General features: G+C 38.6%; 2 protein-coding genes across 4 annotated transcripts in view; one reads left to right on the top strand and one right to left on the bottom strand.

Moving 5' to 3' along the window:
* The window catches only part of LOC123313475 (octopamine receptor beta-2R), a 111,934-nt gene that overhangs the window by 51,800 nt on the left and 47,765 nt on the right, over positions 1-12,369 (top strand). The window lies entirely within an intron of this gene.
* Positions 2,498-3,258, bottom strand: LOC123313476 (glutathione S-transferase 1-like). Its single transcript, XM_044898375.1, has one exon. It carries the CDS (start codon positions 3,169-3,171, stop codon positions 2,503-2,505), a length of 669 nt encoding a protein of 222 aa, XP_044754310.1. The 5' UTR covers positions 3,172-3,258; the 3' UTR covers positions 2,498-2,502.

Raw genomic sequence — 12,369 nt, 5'->3', positions numbered from 1 at the left:
ATTATCTGTAGATCCTCTGGGCTGCTAGCGATAAGTGCGCAGTCTTCTGCATATTGAAGTTCCGTGATAACCTTTGAACGGGTTTTTGCTCTGAGGCGCTTCAGGTTAAATAGGCCTCCATCAAATCTGAATCTTATTCCAACACCTCTTACAGGCATACTCATGTCAGCAATTATCGAGACAGCTATGGCGAAAGTATTGAACAGTAAAGGCGCTAACACGCAGCCTTGTTTTATTCCAGAGTTGGTTAAGAAATGGTCGGTTGTAGAGCCATTATGCTGTATTCTAGCGGTGTTGTTGGTATGAAGGCTTTTACACTCTGCTAAGAATTTTTCGGGTACTCCAAGGCGTCCTATGATTTTCTATAGCGCTCTCCGATTCACCGAGTCGAAGGCTTTACTTAAATCGATGTAGGCTGTATAGGATCTACATTTGTCATAACCTCCCAACTTCATCTCACTGAATTGTTCAGAAAAATAGTTTCAGCAGAAGGAAAAAACTGCAAGATAATTACTCTGGAGGAATCTTCCAAGGTTGTACCATTGTATAAAGTTCCTTCAGATCTGATGGTATACTTGGTGTTGTCCTTTATTTCGAACAACCTAAACGTGTGGATACCTTCACATATAGATAGGAGGTTTGAACCAGACGAGAGTTTCATACCTATGTTACCTCACATTATGCGTCTAAAGATTCCAAGCACCGAATGAAAAAACTTCAATAAAGTCGTCGGATTCACTTTGAAAGTCCCGTGCGCGTTTTGTAATCTCCAAATCCACCTTGTTCGAATCCACAAAAACCACCACTTCGCTTTCGAGCGACTGGAGGTAGATTCTTATTATACCCATCCACATCTTCGCCGACAGAAAAACATGTTCTATATCCCCCAGGTCTCCTGCCTCTTGAAAAGAACGAAACGGGCGTTTTCTGTAGTGGGATTATTGAAATGAATGAACGGGATAAATGTGTGCCGCCTAGACATGAATAAAGAATGTAGCTAGCTGCATTTTCCACCAAAGAAGCGGTATAGCTGTGAGGGAAATTACCGATCGTTTCTTGTGTGAAAGGATGGGCGTTTTTATACTTTTATCCTACTTGAATTCGGATGAATAGGATTTGAAATTTTTTTAATCATTGGGCAATAATATCAGGCACATAGATGTTCGTATACACATACAGATTTGAGAATTCCGAAGATCAAAGGAACCATTTCTATAGCTGTTAACAGAAAATCGACATCCAGAGTTAAGTACATGAGTTCATCTTCAGGAAGAGTACAGGTACAGATTGAATGAATCCTTTCTGAATATAGAACTATTAGAGCAGTCACTAAGTATCAAATACTCCCTTTCGCACTGATACTTTCATAATGCAGATGATTTCATCCAATTGTATACATCCACATTACCCTTATCAGATTCTACAAATCTTTACACCTATATAGTACTGAAAAGCTAGCCTATTAGTGTGTACATAGCATATTCAAATCTTTTCACCCCAAAACTAATTAGCGACCCATCCTCTCGTTATCAGGGGTATATGAGTCGTTTTCAGAGAGACCAACATCCCAAACAGGGTTTCAATTTGAGATAATATTTCCACCAAACGAGCAAAGGCACATTACCTTTCGCACTCGTATATTTCAATCCCATTTCCGAAACAAATACCTACATCCCAACCGCATATAAAACCTATTCATGTTCCATTTGCCCTTTCGTTGAAATTGCCAAGCTAAGGGTGTACTTACGGCTTTTGAATTAACAGGGGTTATTTCCATTAGGGAAACGTCCTACAGGATGATTCGAGGGAAACAGAGATGTCAATCCAACTTTCTTCAGACTGATCCACGAAGGTTGAACCAAAATACCTTTGATCAATGGAGTTTACAAGTGTTGCAGGACGTCCTATGTGCGTTTTTGAAACCCTATTCGCCTGGCTTACATTTATTCACAAGAATTCACTCTGTAAATTATCCGAGTACGAGGTCAGAGCTCGCTGAAGCACAACGGGCAGCATTTCATTCATAAACTTAACAAGGTGCATGATTCCCCGGTAAGGATGAAGGATCAACTTTATTTCAGGCTCGGATAACAACAAACAACACCTCACTTAAAATTAACCCAGTGACTCAATCCGATGATATAACTTACAAGAGATTGAATAAATTAACATAAATGATTGTTCCACAGACGGAACTGTACGATTTGGCGATAAGCAGATACGCTACGATGTAAAGAATTTATGAGGATGAGTTCATTCATGAGAATATTATCGAGTCTATGACCTGCACATTAATATTTTATTAATCTCATGGAATAAAACATGAGACTATTGAAATAACTCATCGAATAGGATTCTCGAATTTTTTAAATACCAATGTCGAGTGGTTTTATTCTTCAATTTTAGGATTTTTATTGATTAGAATTTGTGAAGCCTACTTCAATACACTATAAGTTTCAAGAAATCTTATGTTTTTAGTTTAAAACTTTAATTTGCATTGCCTCATAAGATATAACCATATTTGTATGATATAATCTTGTTCAAAACAAGCTCGGCCATGATGTTCAAACCCTCCTGGTTACCTTCCTGGTAATATGGTAGTTCCTTGAAATTTTTCACATAACCAAACAACGTCGAGTTTTCTTCAATGGGGATGACCAAGTCTAAAGTACTTATGGATGAGATACAACATAAATCAGCTATTGTTATGTCATTTCCAATCAACCATTTGGAATTATGCAATTGCTTATCCAGAATAGAATAGACATCACCTACTGATTTCTTCAGGGACTTCGAAATCAGATGATTCCTCTGAAACAGAACAGGAACGAGAGCATCACACGCTAAAGGAGTGAGATACTCGCTATCAAAGTGAAGTAATCTATCAACTTCGGCTTTTTGTATTATATTCCTAGGTATTAGGTTACTTTTCACTCCGTATTGATTCACTAGATATCCAGCGATGGCGTGACTGTCCCAAACGAAATTATTCCCATCTTTCAAACATGGTACAGTCTTTTCCGGATGCTGCCTTTTGAAGGGCGTTAATTTGTAACTTTCAGATAAAAGGTCCACCTCTTCTATCTTCAGTTTGAGCTTGAGTGCTTTGGCTATGAGCAAGGCCGATCTGGCTGGAGGACAGAAGTGCGAATAAAATAGAGTTATAGTCATTAAATATCACATGAATTTTGGATAACGTATTATGACAGCATCAAATTGATGCTCTCTGACTTATCGCTGACATTTCCCTTCACTTTCAATGAGTATATGGTGAAAACCCAAAGATATAATCTTTGGTGAAAACCTAGAAGTGGAACGCTTTTTGGTCAGAAACTTTTGGCGACCCCTATAAGCTAGATGGCATTACTGGGCAATGTTTTTTTTTGTCCTTGATTCAATTTAAAACCTTATCGTATTAAACTAGGAATTCTTTGAATTTTGTGTTAATAGGATTGCACATCACCGTATAGAAAGTGTTTCATAAATTTTGCAAACCAATTCAGGATATTGTTTTCTGAATCATTTGGGCTCGGAAAGGTCCTTTAGATCTTTTTCCGGGAATGCTTCTTTTCAAAGATCAATATTGAATGTATTACAAATAAATGATGAATTCCTAGTACTGACAAAAAACCTAGCCGATGTTGTCTGAAACATCTCCTAGTTTCTCATTCCCATTATTTATTCAGTGCCAAGATTACTTGAACAAAAAAACGTCTTCAGAATTGTTTTTCAATCAGCTGCAGTCTACTGAAACAATGTAATGAAGTATTTCTCCCACGTCAGCGCCCACTCAAACTAATTAAAGTTGAAGCTCACTGCGCTTGTTCGTTCCACAAGAAAAAATCACGAATAAAAAATTCCACTCCAGACATAATTAGATGTGGGTTTCCAGGCTTCCTAACTTCTGCAAAGTCGAAAGGGGAAATGTTTCCCAATGAAAATCTCATCAAATCCCATCATCTTACACTTCGAAACATCCTTCAAGGTAGTTTTTCAGGCAGCGCTGAAGTGGAGAGCTTGGAAACGATGGTCGACAGGTTTCACGAAAAGTTTGAGGAAATGCGAGTTTTTCTGCCGAATGCTGTGATATGAAATATTCAGGATTTCGCTCTGGGGGTCCTGCGGGAGTTCAATCGTTGAAGATTACACAAGGATTAATCTTTTGGGGGACAATACAAACTTCCTGGAGTTGCAAAGGATGTATGAAAATATCGTGAGCTGCTGGTGAGTGGAATCGAAAAGAGAAAGTGCCCAACAAGGAAAAATAATTCAAATTTAGAGTATTTTCCGACGCTTATCTGTTGTGAGCAGTCACCCTATATCTTCGAAAAGACCTCTTCTACGGGTGCAGAGGATTAACCGAGAAATACCCCTAAGGGGGTGAAATCCTTTTGTCGTCATCCTCCCATTCAATCCCTACTCAGAACGAAAGAGAACTTATCTCTCCAATATCGTTTTTCAGAGGAAAAGATTCCTCTGAAGGGTTCTCATCAGTGGACCAATGGACTGCCTCGTTCCCAGATCAAACGATCTCTATTCGAAAAATCATCTGATTGAGTATTCAATTTATTTGTCTGTTCGACATTATGAATGCTACGAAGAGCAATTAATTCTGTTTAATATCTGCGCTCTCTGTTTGCCCTCAGTTTTAATGGATTTCACTGAGTCAACTGCAGATATTTCAATTATTGAGTCTTCCAAGAGTAGACGTAGTCTCTTTAACGGATATTGTTTCAGTTCTGGTTTCGTGGATTGGCAGTTCGCTTGTTCTAGATTTTGTGGGATATTTGGTTGTGATATTAATTAATTACCAAACTGGCGCTTGCTCTTATTTGAGTTGAAATCTGCCGTGTGCTATGCTGGAGAGGACTGAAAAAATGTTCACGAATTCGAAATATTTAAGTTTGTTTGTTTAAAAAAATATTTGGTCCAAGAAAACATGATATAATCTCCTTTGCGAATCAGATTCAAGGACAATATTTCAAGAAGGCATAAACCTTTGATTTTCTTTCAATTTATTTTATCTATTTGTTTATTCATTTAGCAAAATCCAAAAAGGCAGTTTTCGAATGATTGCGATGTTCCATGTTCTCACGAATATAATATCAACAAATATAAAGAAACATTCGGTTAAAATCGTTCAGTTGGCCTTGAAATCAGTTCCTTGTGATTGTGATTCAACCGTAATGTCCAGTAACATATAACTGAATTGCCTCAATAAAATCACGAATATAGTGGATTGTTTGAAAGAGTTATAGGCCATAATTAAAGAGAGAAGTCGTATATTTCCATTATGTTGTTTACATGGTGTGACCCATAGCTTTTCTGGGGGTATATCCTATAGTATCAAAAAAATTATTTGATATACGATCTATACGATCTTTGGAAAGATTATATATATTCCATCATGAGAGATGCTGCTCTCAGTCTGGCTCTTTCAGCAAGTCTCTGGTACTTAGACCACTCAGGGTGAAGAAAATAGTCGTTCTATAGCGTTTGCAGAAACATAAGAAGTTCTCCCCCTTAGTATTATGCAGCAGCCTGCTCCATCTATTTATAGCAACTCAGTTCATTTTTGTGCTTAAATTCTGATAGCATTTTTCATAATTCTAATCATCATTTATTTCTGACGGATAGTATTCGATACAATATGAACATCCTGAATGTTTTCGAACCAGAGTGAAGAAATTTCAACTTCATATTTTTATCCGGCAGGAAACTGCTGCCATTGTTCTGATCAGCATTCGTTGTATATTATTGAAACGGCAATAAAAGATGATGCAACTCTATTAACCCTCAGTAACCATTTCAAAAGTCATAAACGCCACGGGTATATTCATGCCCGTCAATTTAATGGACTTTAAATTGAACAATGTATATACAAATACTTAGGTCTGATTAATGGAGAGCAATAAAAGGATCGTTGATCAGTAAATACATGCTATCATTACCAGTATCCATGCCATATCTCGCTATAAATTGATGGTTAATTAATACGTGATACAGCTTCATCTAGAAGTACTTGTATCAGATATAAAAAACCTCGAATTGAATATGTACACATTTTCTATATTTCCTTTTCTCAAATCAATTATTATTTTCTATATCTACTCGCATTCTAAGCCTACTTTTCAACTTCTTCACAAGGTAGGCTCTTTAACGAAAATCAACAGGAGTTCTCTACTCCTGTAACACAATTTTCTTCCTGAAACCCCTCTTTAAAATTTTGAAAGAAACACTCAATAAACCAATGGGTCCAAAACTACTAGAATTAAAAGAATTTTTTCCACATTTTAAAATTTCAATGACTTTCGAAGCTGGGCCAGAAAATTACCAGAGTTTAGAATGTTATCATAAAAAGATAACAACCAAGACAAGGCCCTTTTGGCTAAATGCTTGATGAACTCAGGTCAAATTCCGTCGAAATATATGCTATGAAGAAGCTCAATATGTATTTTTAGAGTGAACAAGGGTAGAAGCATCGCGTTCGATCTCGATTTGAAAACGATGTAGACTTTTTAAACCGAATTGTTACTATGGATGAGATTTGAGTACATTTCTACGATCCAGAAGCAAAGCAACAATCGATGGAATGGTGACACTCTGGTTCTTCAAGACCTAAGAAGTTTCGTGTCCAAAAATCTGCTGGAAAAGTTCTTGCTTCAGGTTTTTGGGATTGCCATGCAGTAATCATGATTGATTTTGTGGATAAGGGTAGAACAATAACCGGAGATTACTATTTGACATTACTGACCACTCTACGGGAAAAAATTGAAGAGAAAAGACGCGGAAAGCTACCTAAAGCTGATTTGTTTTTGCAGCACAATGCCTCTGCACCCAAATCTCATGTTGCCATGCAAAAAATTCGTGATTTAGGGTTTAAATTACTACAACACCCCCCTTATTCACCAGATTTGGCTCCATCCGACTATCATCTCTTTCCTCAACTGAAAAAAAGTTTAAAAAGTCGTAAATTTTCTTCCAACGAGGAGGTAATAAAAGCAGTGGGGGGTCTGGTTTGCAGAGCAAGAAACATTTTTTTTGAAAGGTCTAGGGACGTTGCAGTTTCGCTATAATAAATGTATACAATTAAGAATAAAATTTGTTGAATAATAAAATATTTTGACATTGAAATTTAGTTTGGTTCTAAAGTAGGCCTAGAATTTTTTAATATATCCTCGAAAACCAGTCTAAAAACCATCAATTAACTTTGATATTTTTCATAGAACGCTTTCTCACAACCACCTCGAGAAACCTGTCTGAATTTTCGTCCAATCTGTTGAAAATCCTTTATTCTCTTCAGAGAAATGATCGAAGAATAGCACAGTCCAAGTTTTAACGCCTCTGTCGGGATTTATTTCGAGCTAGATTAATCACAGCACTAGGAGAATAGCAAATTGTCTGTATGGTCAGTTAGTCCTGCCTTGTGCCTACATAATAGCCGCATTGCAGCTCAGGACTTGTTAAGTAGTTAAACTGCAGCCAAGGAAGAAGTGATATATAGCGGGTGAGGGATTCGGAGCCGGCCAACGTCGCAGCTTCATTAAAACTATTCGGTCAAATTCTAACTCCATTTGCCGACAGGATTCGCTTTCGGACTGTGTTTCGGTTGTAATTTTATTTGGCGAGTAAACTGATTTGCTCACTGCGAATGGGAGGTCCTCATTAAACGAATAAACGGGAAATTCGATTGGCGAATTTTGCACCGTTTCAATCGGCGATCTACGCTCTATCCAATTGCGAAAAATTATTCGATTTATGAATGTCGGAGCTCTCAATTACGGGAATGAATCGGCCTGGTGCGGATACGACTGCACCGAACGTATTTTCGATAGTGATTCAGAGTAATGGTCTCTATTTCGGCTTATTTTGGGGGTGGTGAATGTAGTGGATTCAGATCATTTCGAGAACCTATGTTTATTTAAAGAAATATTGAGTTTGTTACAAGAATTTTTATCAAATATTCTCTACCTTCATTTTATGTTCGCTATTATTAAATGTGACTTCCCTGTAGATCTACACTGCGCAAAAAAATTAACGCACAGTCTTCAAATCTCAATTTTTATATTTATTTAACTCTACATTGACTTTATAACTTATTTTTTATGTTCTCTCGGGAAGGTTTTGAATGAAAGAAGACAACATTAAATGGAAGAAAAATTCAGGATTTCACCGAAATTTATGTGAAAGAAGAGAAATGAACAATTTTCAAAATACTGAAATGCTGATAAGTGATTTAATACTTGGTATTTCCACCCCTTGCGTTAATTACAGCTCGGCAACGACGGTTCATACTCAAAATGAGTGATCTTAAAATGTTCTGATCTAATCCTTCCCAGATTTCCCCGAGTTGGATTCCTAAGTCATTAAGAGTAGCTGGATGATTTTCTGAACTTCTCAGCCTTCTATTGAGGTTGTCCCAAACCTGCTCAATCGGATTGAGATCTGGACTTCTTGCTGGCCATTCCATTCGAGAGACTTCAACCTCTTCAAGGTACTCCTGAACGATGCGCGCACGATGGGGTCTGGCATTATCGTCCATAAAAATGCAATTTTCACCAATGTATGGGGCAAATAGCACTACATGCTCTTCAAGAATGTTCCTTATATAGTTATCAGCATTCATGGCTCCATTATCAACGACCACTAGGTCTGTGCGAGCAGTCAAAGATATTCCACCCCATACCATAATCGATCCTCCCCCGAAACCAGTAGTATTCAGAAAATTCCACTGAGCATATCTTTCATGTGGACGTCTGTATACAAGGGAACATCGATCACAATGGTAGAGGCAGAATCTAGACTCATCTGTGCAGAGAACTCTCTTCCAATCGGCCTCTTCCCAATGGATATGCTCTCTCGCAAAATCCAAACGCGCCCTTGGATGGGCTGGGGTAAGAGCTGGGCCTCTTGACGCGACACGAGGCCTTAAATCATATTCTCGATTTCTTATGGTCTGAGTGCTAATTTGCACCTCATGAGTTTTTAAGGAGGCGAGTGGTTGCAAACCGTTGTCTCAACGAAGAAACTCTCAAGTAACGTTCTTGAATGACAGTTGTTACCCGTGGTCTACCCTGTCCTGGTCTTCGGACATTCATACCTGTCTCCCTGAATCGCTGCAACATTCTGGACACACTTGTATGGGAAACTCCAAACCTTTCTGCAATTCTTGTGTTTGTTCACCCTTCTTCTCGCAAAACTACCGCTTGCTCACATTCCTCTTGGGTTAAATTGCGTGTTTCGCGTTGCATAGCGATCGAGTGTAGAAAATCAAACGAAAGAAAAACTATTGATCACTAGAATTGATCGGTAACAACTGATTTTAGAATGGAGCCAATACATTCAAAATCTGATAGTATCATCTTTTTTTATTCCTGCTGGGAAAAAACATCTGTATTGAAGAAAATCGTTGAAGGTGGATAACATATGCATGAATAATTCTGATGATAAAAATAATTATCATTGAGAACACCTTCAGTTGTAGAATAAATTTGAGATTTCCATAATGTGCGTTAATTTTTTCGCGCAGTGTTTTTGTACGAGTCAGAGACTCACCCTGTATATCATGATATCATTAATTTCTTCTTCTATTCTTGCGCGAGTAGATTGCAACAGCACTATCCAAATATAGTACTTCAACCTACAAGCTTCGAAAAAGATTGCGCGTTTATGGATTTGGGTTTAACTCACAACTTTTTTTCGATGGGAATTATCGGATATGTGAGTCCCGGTTCATAAGTCATTCCGACCCAGCCCGCTCCTGAGATTTATGTTCTTCGACAGTGGTGCATGTGTTATCAGAAAACTAATTGATTGAGTTCAGGGGAGACGTATTACCAGGCGAAATTCAATCAATTTACCAGTTTCAGTTGATTAACATACGCGTAGATCGGGGATTCGAAGGCGTTGATGAACAGTCGCTGCGTCTACACGACCGTCTGATCTTCCGAACACATTTGTGATAGAAATCTGGATGTTAAGTGATATCTAATAATATTATCAAGAAAAGGAGAGAGCCTGATGAGTATTAAACTTTATAAATTTCAGTCAAGACCTTCTGCGCGCTTGTCCACAATCATGACCGGTGTGGTCACCCATCCAGGTACTGAACTCGTCCGACGCTTCGTACCTCCCAGAGATAAAAATCTATTTTTCCATATTTCCGAAAACTCTCGCACAAATTGAGTTCCATAGCTGGCACCTTCCACCCTATCGGAACATCCAGTTCTGCCTGAAATTATCGAACTCACAGGGGGCATAAATCCCCGTGGCATCGTTCGGAAATCCCGGTTGCGGTGAAAACAAATTCCAATTTATGACGGAAATTAAGTTTCTCAATTAGGCGGCCTTCCAGATTTCCTCGGTGCCCAGGAGAGACGGGGTCAATCGTTATCTTGAACCTTAGCGATCGGCGAAAGTTGGGATTTATACTGCGCAAAAAAATTAACGCACATTATGGAAATCTCGAATTTATTCTACAACTGGTGTTCTCAATGATGATTATTTTCATCAGAATTATGCATTCATATGTTATCCACTTTCAACGGTTTCCTTCAATACAGATGTTTTTTCCCAGCAGGAATAAAAAAAGATGATATTATCAGATTTTGAATGTATTAGCTCCATTCTAAAATCAGTTGTTCTCGATCAATTCTAGTGATCAATAGTTTTTCTTTCGTTTGATTTTCTACACTCGATCGCTATGCAACGCGAAACACGCAATTTGACCCAACAGGAATGTGCCCAAGCGGTAGTTTTGCGAGAAGAAGGATGGACATACACAAAAATTGCAGAAAGGTTTGGATTTTCCCATACAAGTGTGTCCAGAATATTGCAGCGATTCAGGGAGACAGGTATGAATGTCCGAAGACCAGGACAGGGTAGACCACGGGTAACAACTGCCATTCAAGAACGTTACTTGAGAGTTTCTTCGTTGAGACAACGGTTTGCCACCGCTTGCCTCCTTCAAATTCAGCTTAAGCAAACTCATGAGGTGCAAATTAGCACTCAGACAATAAGATTTAAGGCCTCGTGTCGCGGCAAGAGGCCCAGCTCTTACCCCAGCCCATCGAAGGGCGCGTTTGGATTTTGCGAGAGAGCATATCCATTGGGAGGAGGCCGATTGGGAAAGAATTCTCTTCACAGATGAGTCTAGATTCTGCCTCTACCATTGTGATCGACGTTCCTTTGTATACAGACGTCCACATGAAAGATATGCTCAGTGCAATTTCCTGAATACTTCTGGTTTCGGGGAAGGATCGATTATGGTATGGGGTGGAATATCTTCGACTGCTCGCACAGACCTAATGGTCGTTGATAATGGAGCTATGAATGCTGATAAGTATATAAGTAACATTCTTGAAGAACATGTAGTGCCATTTGCCCCATACATTGGTAAAAATTTCATTTTTATGGACGGTAATGCCAGACCCCATCGTGCGCGCATCGTTCAGGAGTACCTTGAAGAGGTTGAAGTCTCTCGAATGGAATGGCCAGCAAGAAGTTCAGATCTCAATCCGATTGAGCAGGTTTGGGACAACCTCAGTAGAAGGCTGAGAAGTTCAGTAAATCATCCAGCCACTGTTAATGACTTAGGAATCCAACTCAGAGAAATTTGGGAAGGATTGAGATTTTCAGAATGTGCGTTGATTTTTTTGCGCAGTGTATTATGTCGGTGCGGAATAACGAAGCAATTCTGTTTGTATCGCAAAAATCTGGCAGCTCGGGCCCCCGGGACGGGCGCCCCTTCGTCAAAGTTCGCCCAGGAATGGAAACATGAAATATTTCACTTTGTCCCTCGTGCACGAAGTGATGGAAGTCGTTAAGTTCATTATGGACTTTCGGAATGGAAGTTTGTTTCAAAGTTTGATTCTATGAACGAGTATGATTCGTTGCCTCTTTCTCTATCTCGATTCCATATCTGGCGACTTCTTCATTAAAACTTCGGGGATAACCTTCAATTATTCTCTGTGAAATTTTTCATGGGGGCGAATGCAAAACTTCTGGTAAATTTAACAGCCAATTTCGAGTTCCTGCTGAGAACACAGACGTCTAAATGATTCCAAAATATGATCAAATAAAATTTGAAACGTTATTATTATTTACTTATTTTGCAAGCACTGTGTAGTAGAGACAAGCGACAAGGTAGAGACCCTACATCATTGTGGGGCTTTTTTTGCTCATTTTTGACTCAACAAATCAAGATTTTCGAAATAGAGAGTTTGTGCTAGGCAACGCTGATTATATAACCGAAAATCCCAATTCGATCAGACGAAGATAACAGGAGATATCGCAGATTGAAAATTGCAATTTATGAAAAATGCCATTTCCAAGATGAAAACCCAAACTAAGAGAAATGGGCTTTCGAAA

This window comes from Coccinella septempunctata, chromosome 5 (genome assembly GCF_907165205.1).
Source record: "Coccinella septempunctata chromosome 5, icCocSept1.1, whole genome shotgun sequence".
NCBI classification, from domain to species: Eukaryota; Metazoa; Arthropoda; class Insecta; order Coleoptera; family Coccinellidae; genus Coccinella; species Coccinella septempunctata.
The sequence above is the reverse complement of the archived record's forward strand: the minus strand, read 5'-3'. Positions and strand labels throughout refer to the sequence as shown.

What these genes read in the sequence shown, in the direction of transcription:
- LOC123313476 (XM_044898375.1), bottom strand. Translation starts at nt 3,171, where the DNA reads ATGACTATAACTCTATTTTATTCGCACTTCTGTCCTCCAGCCAGATCG.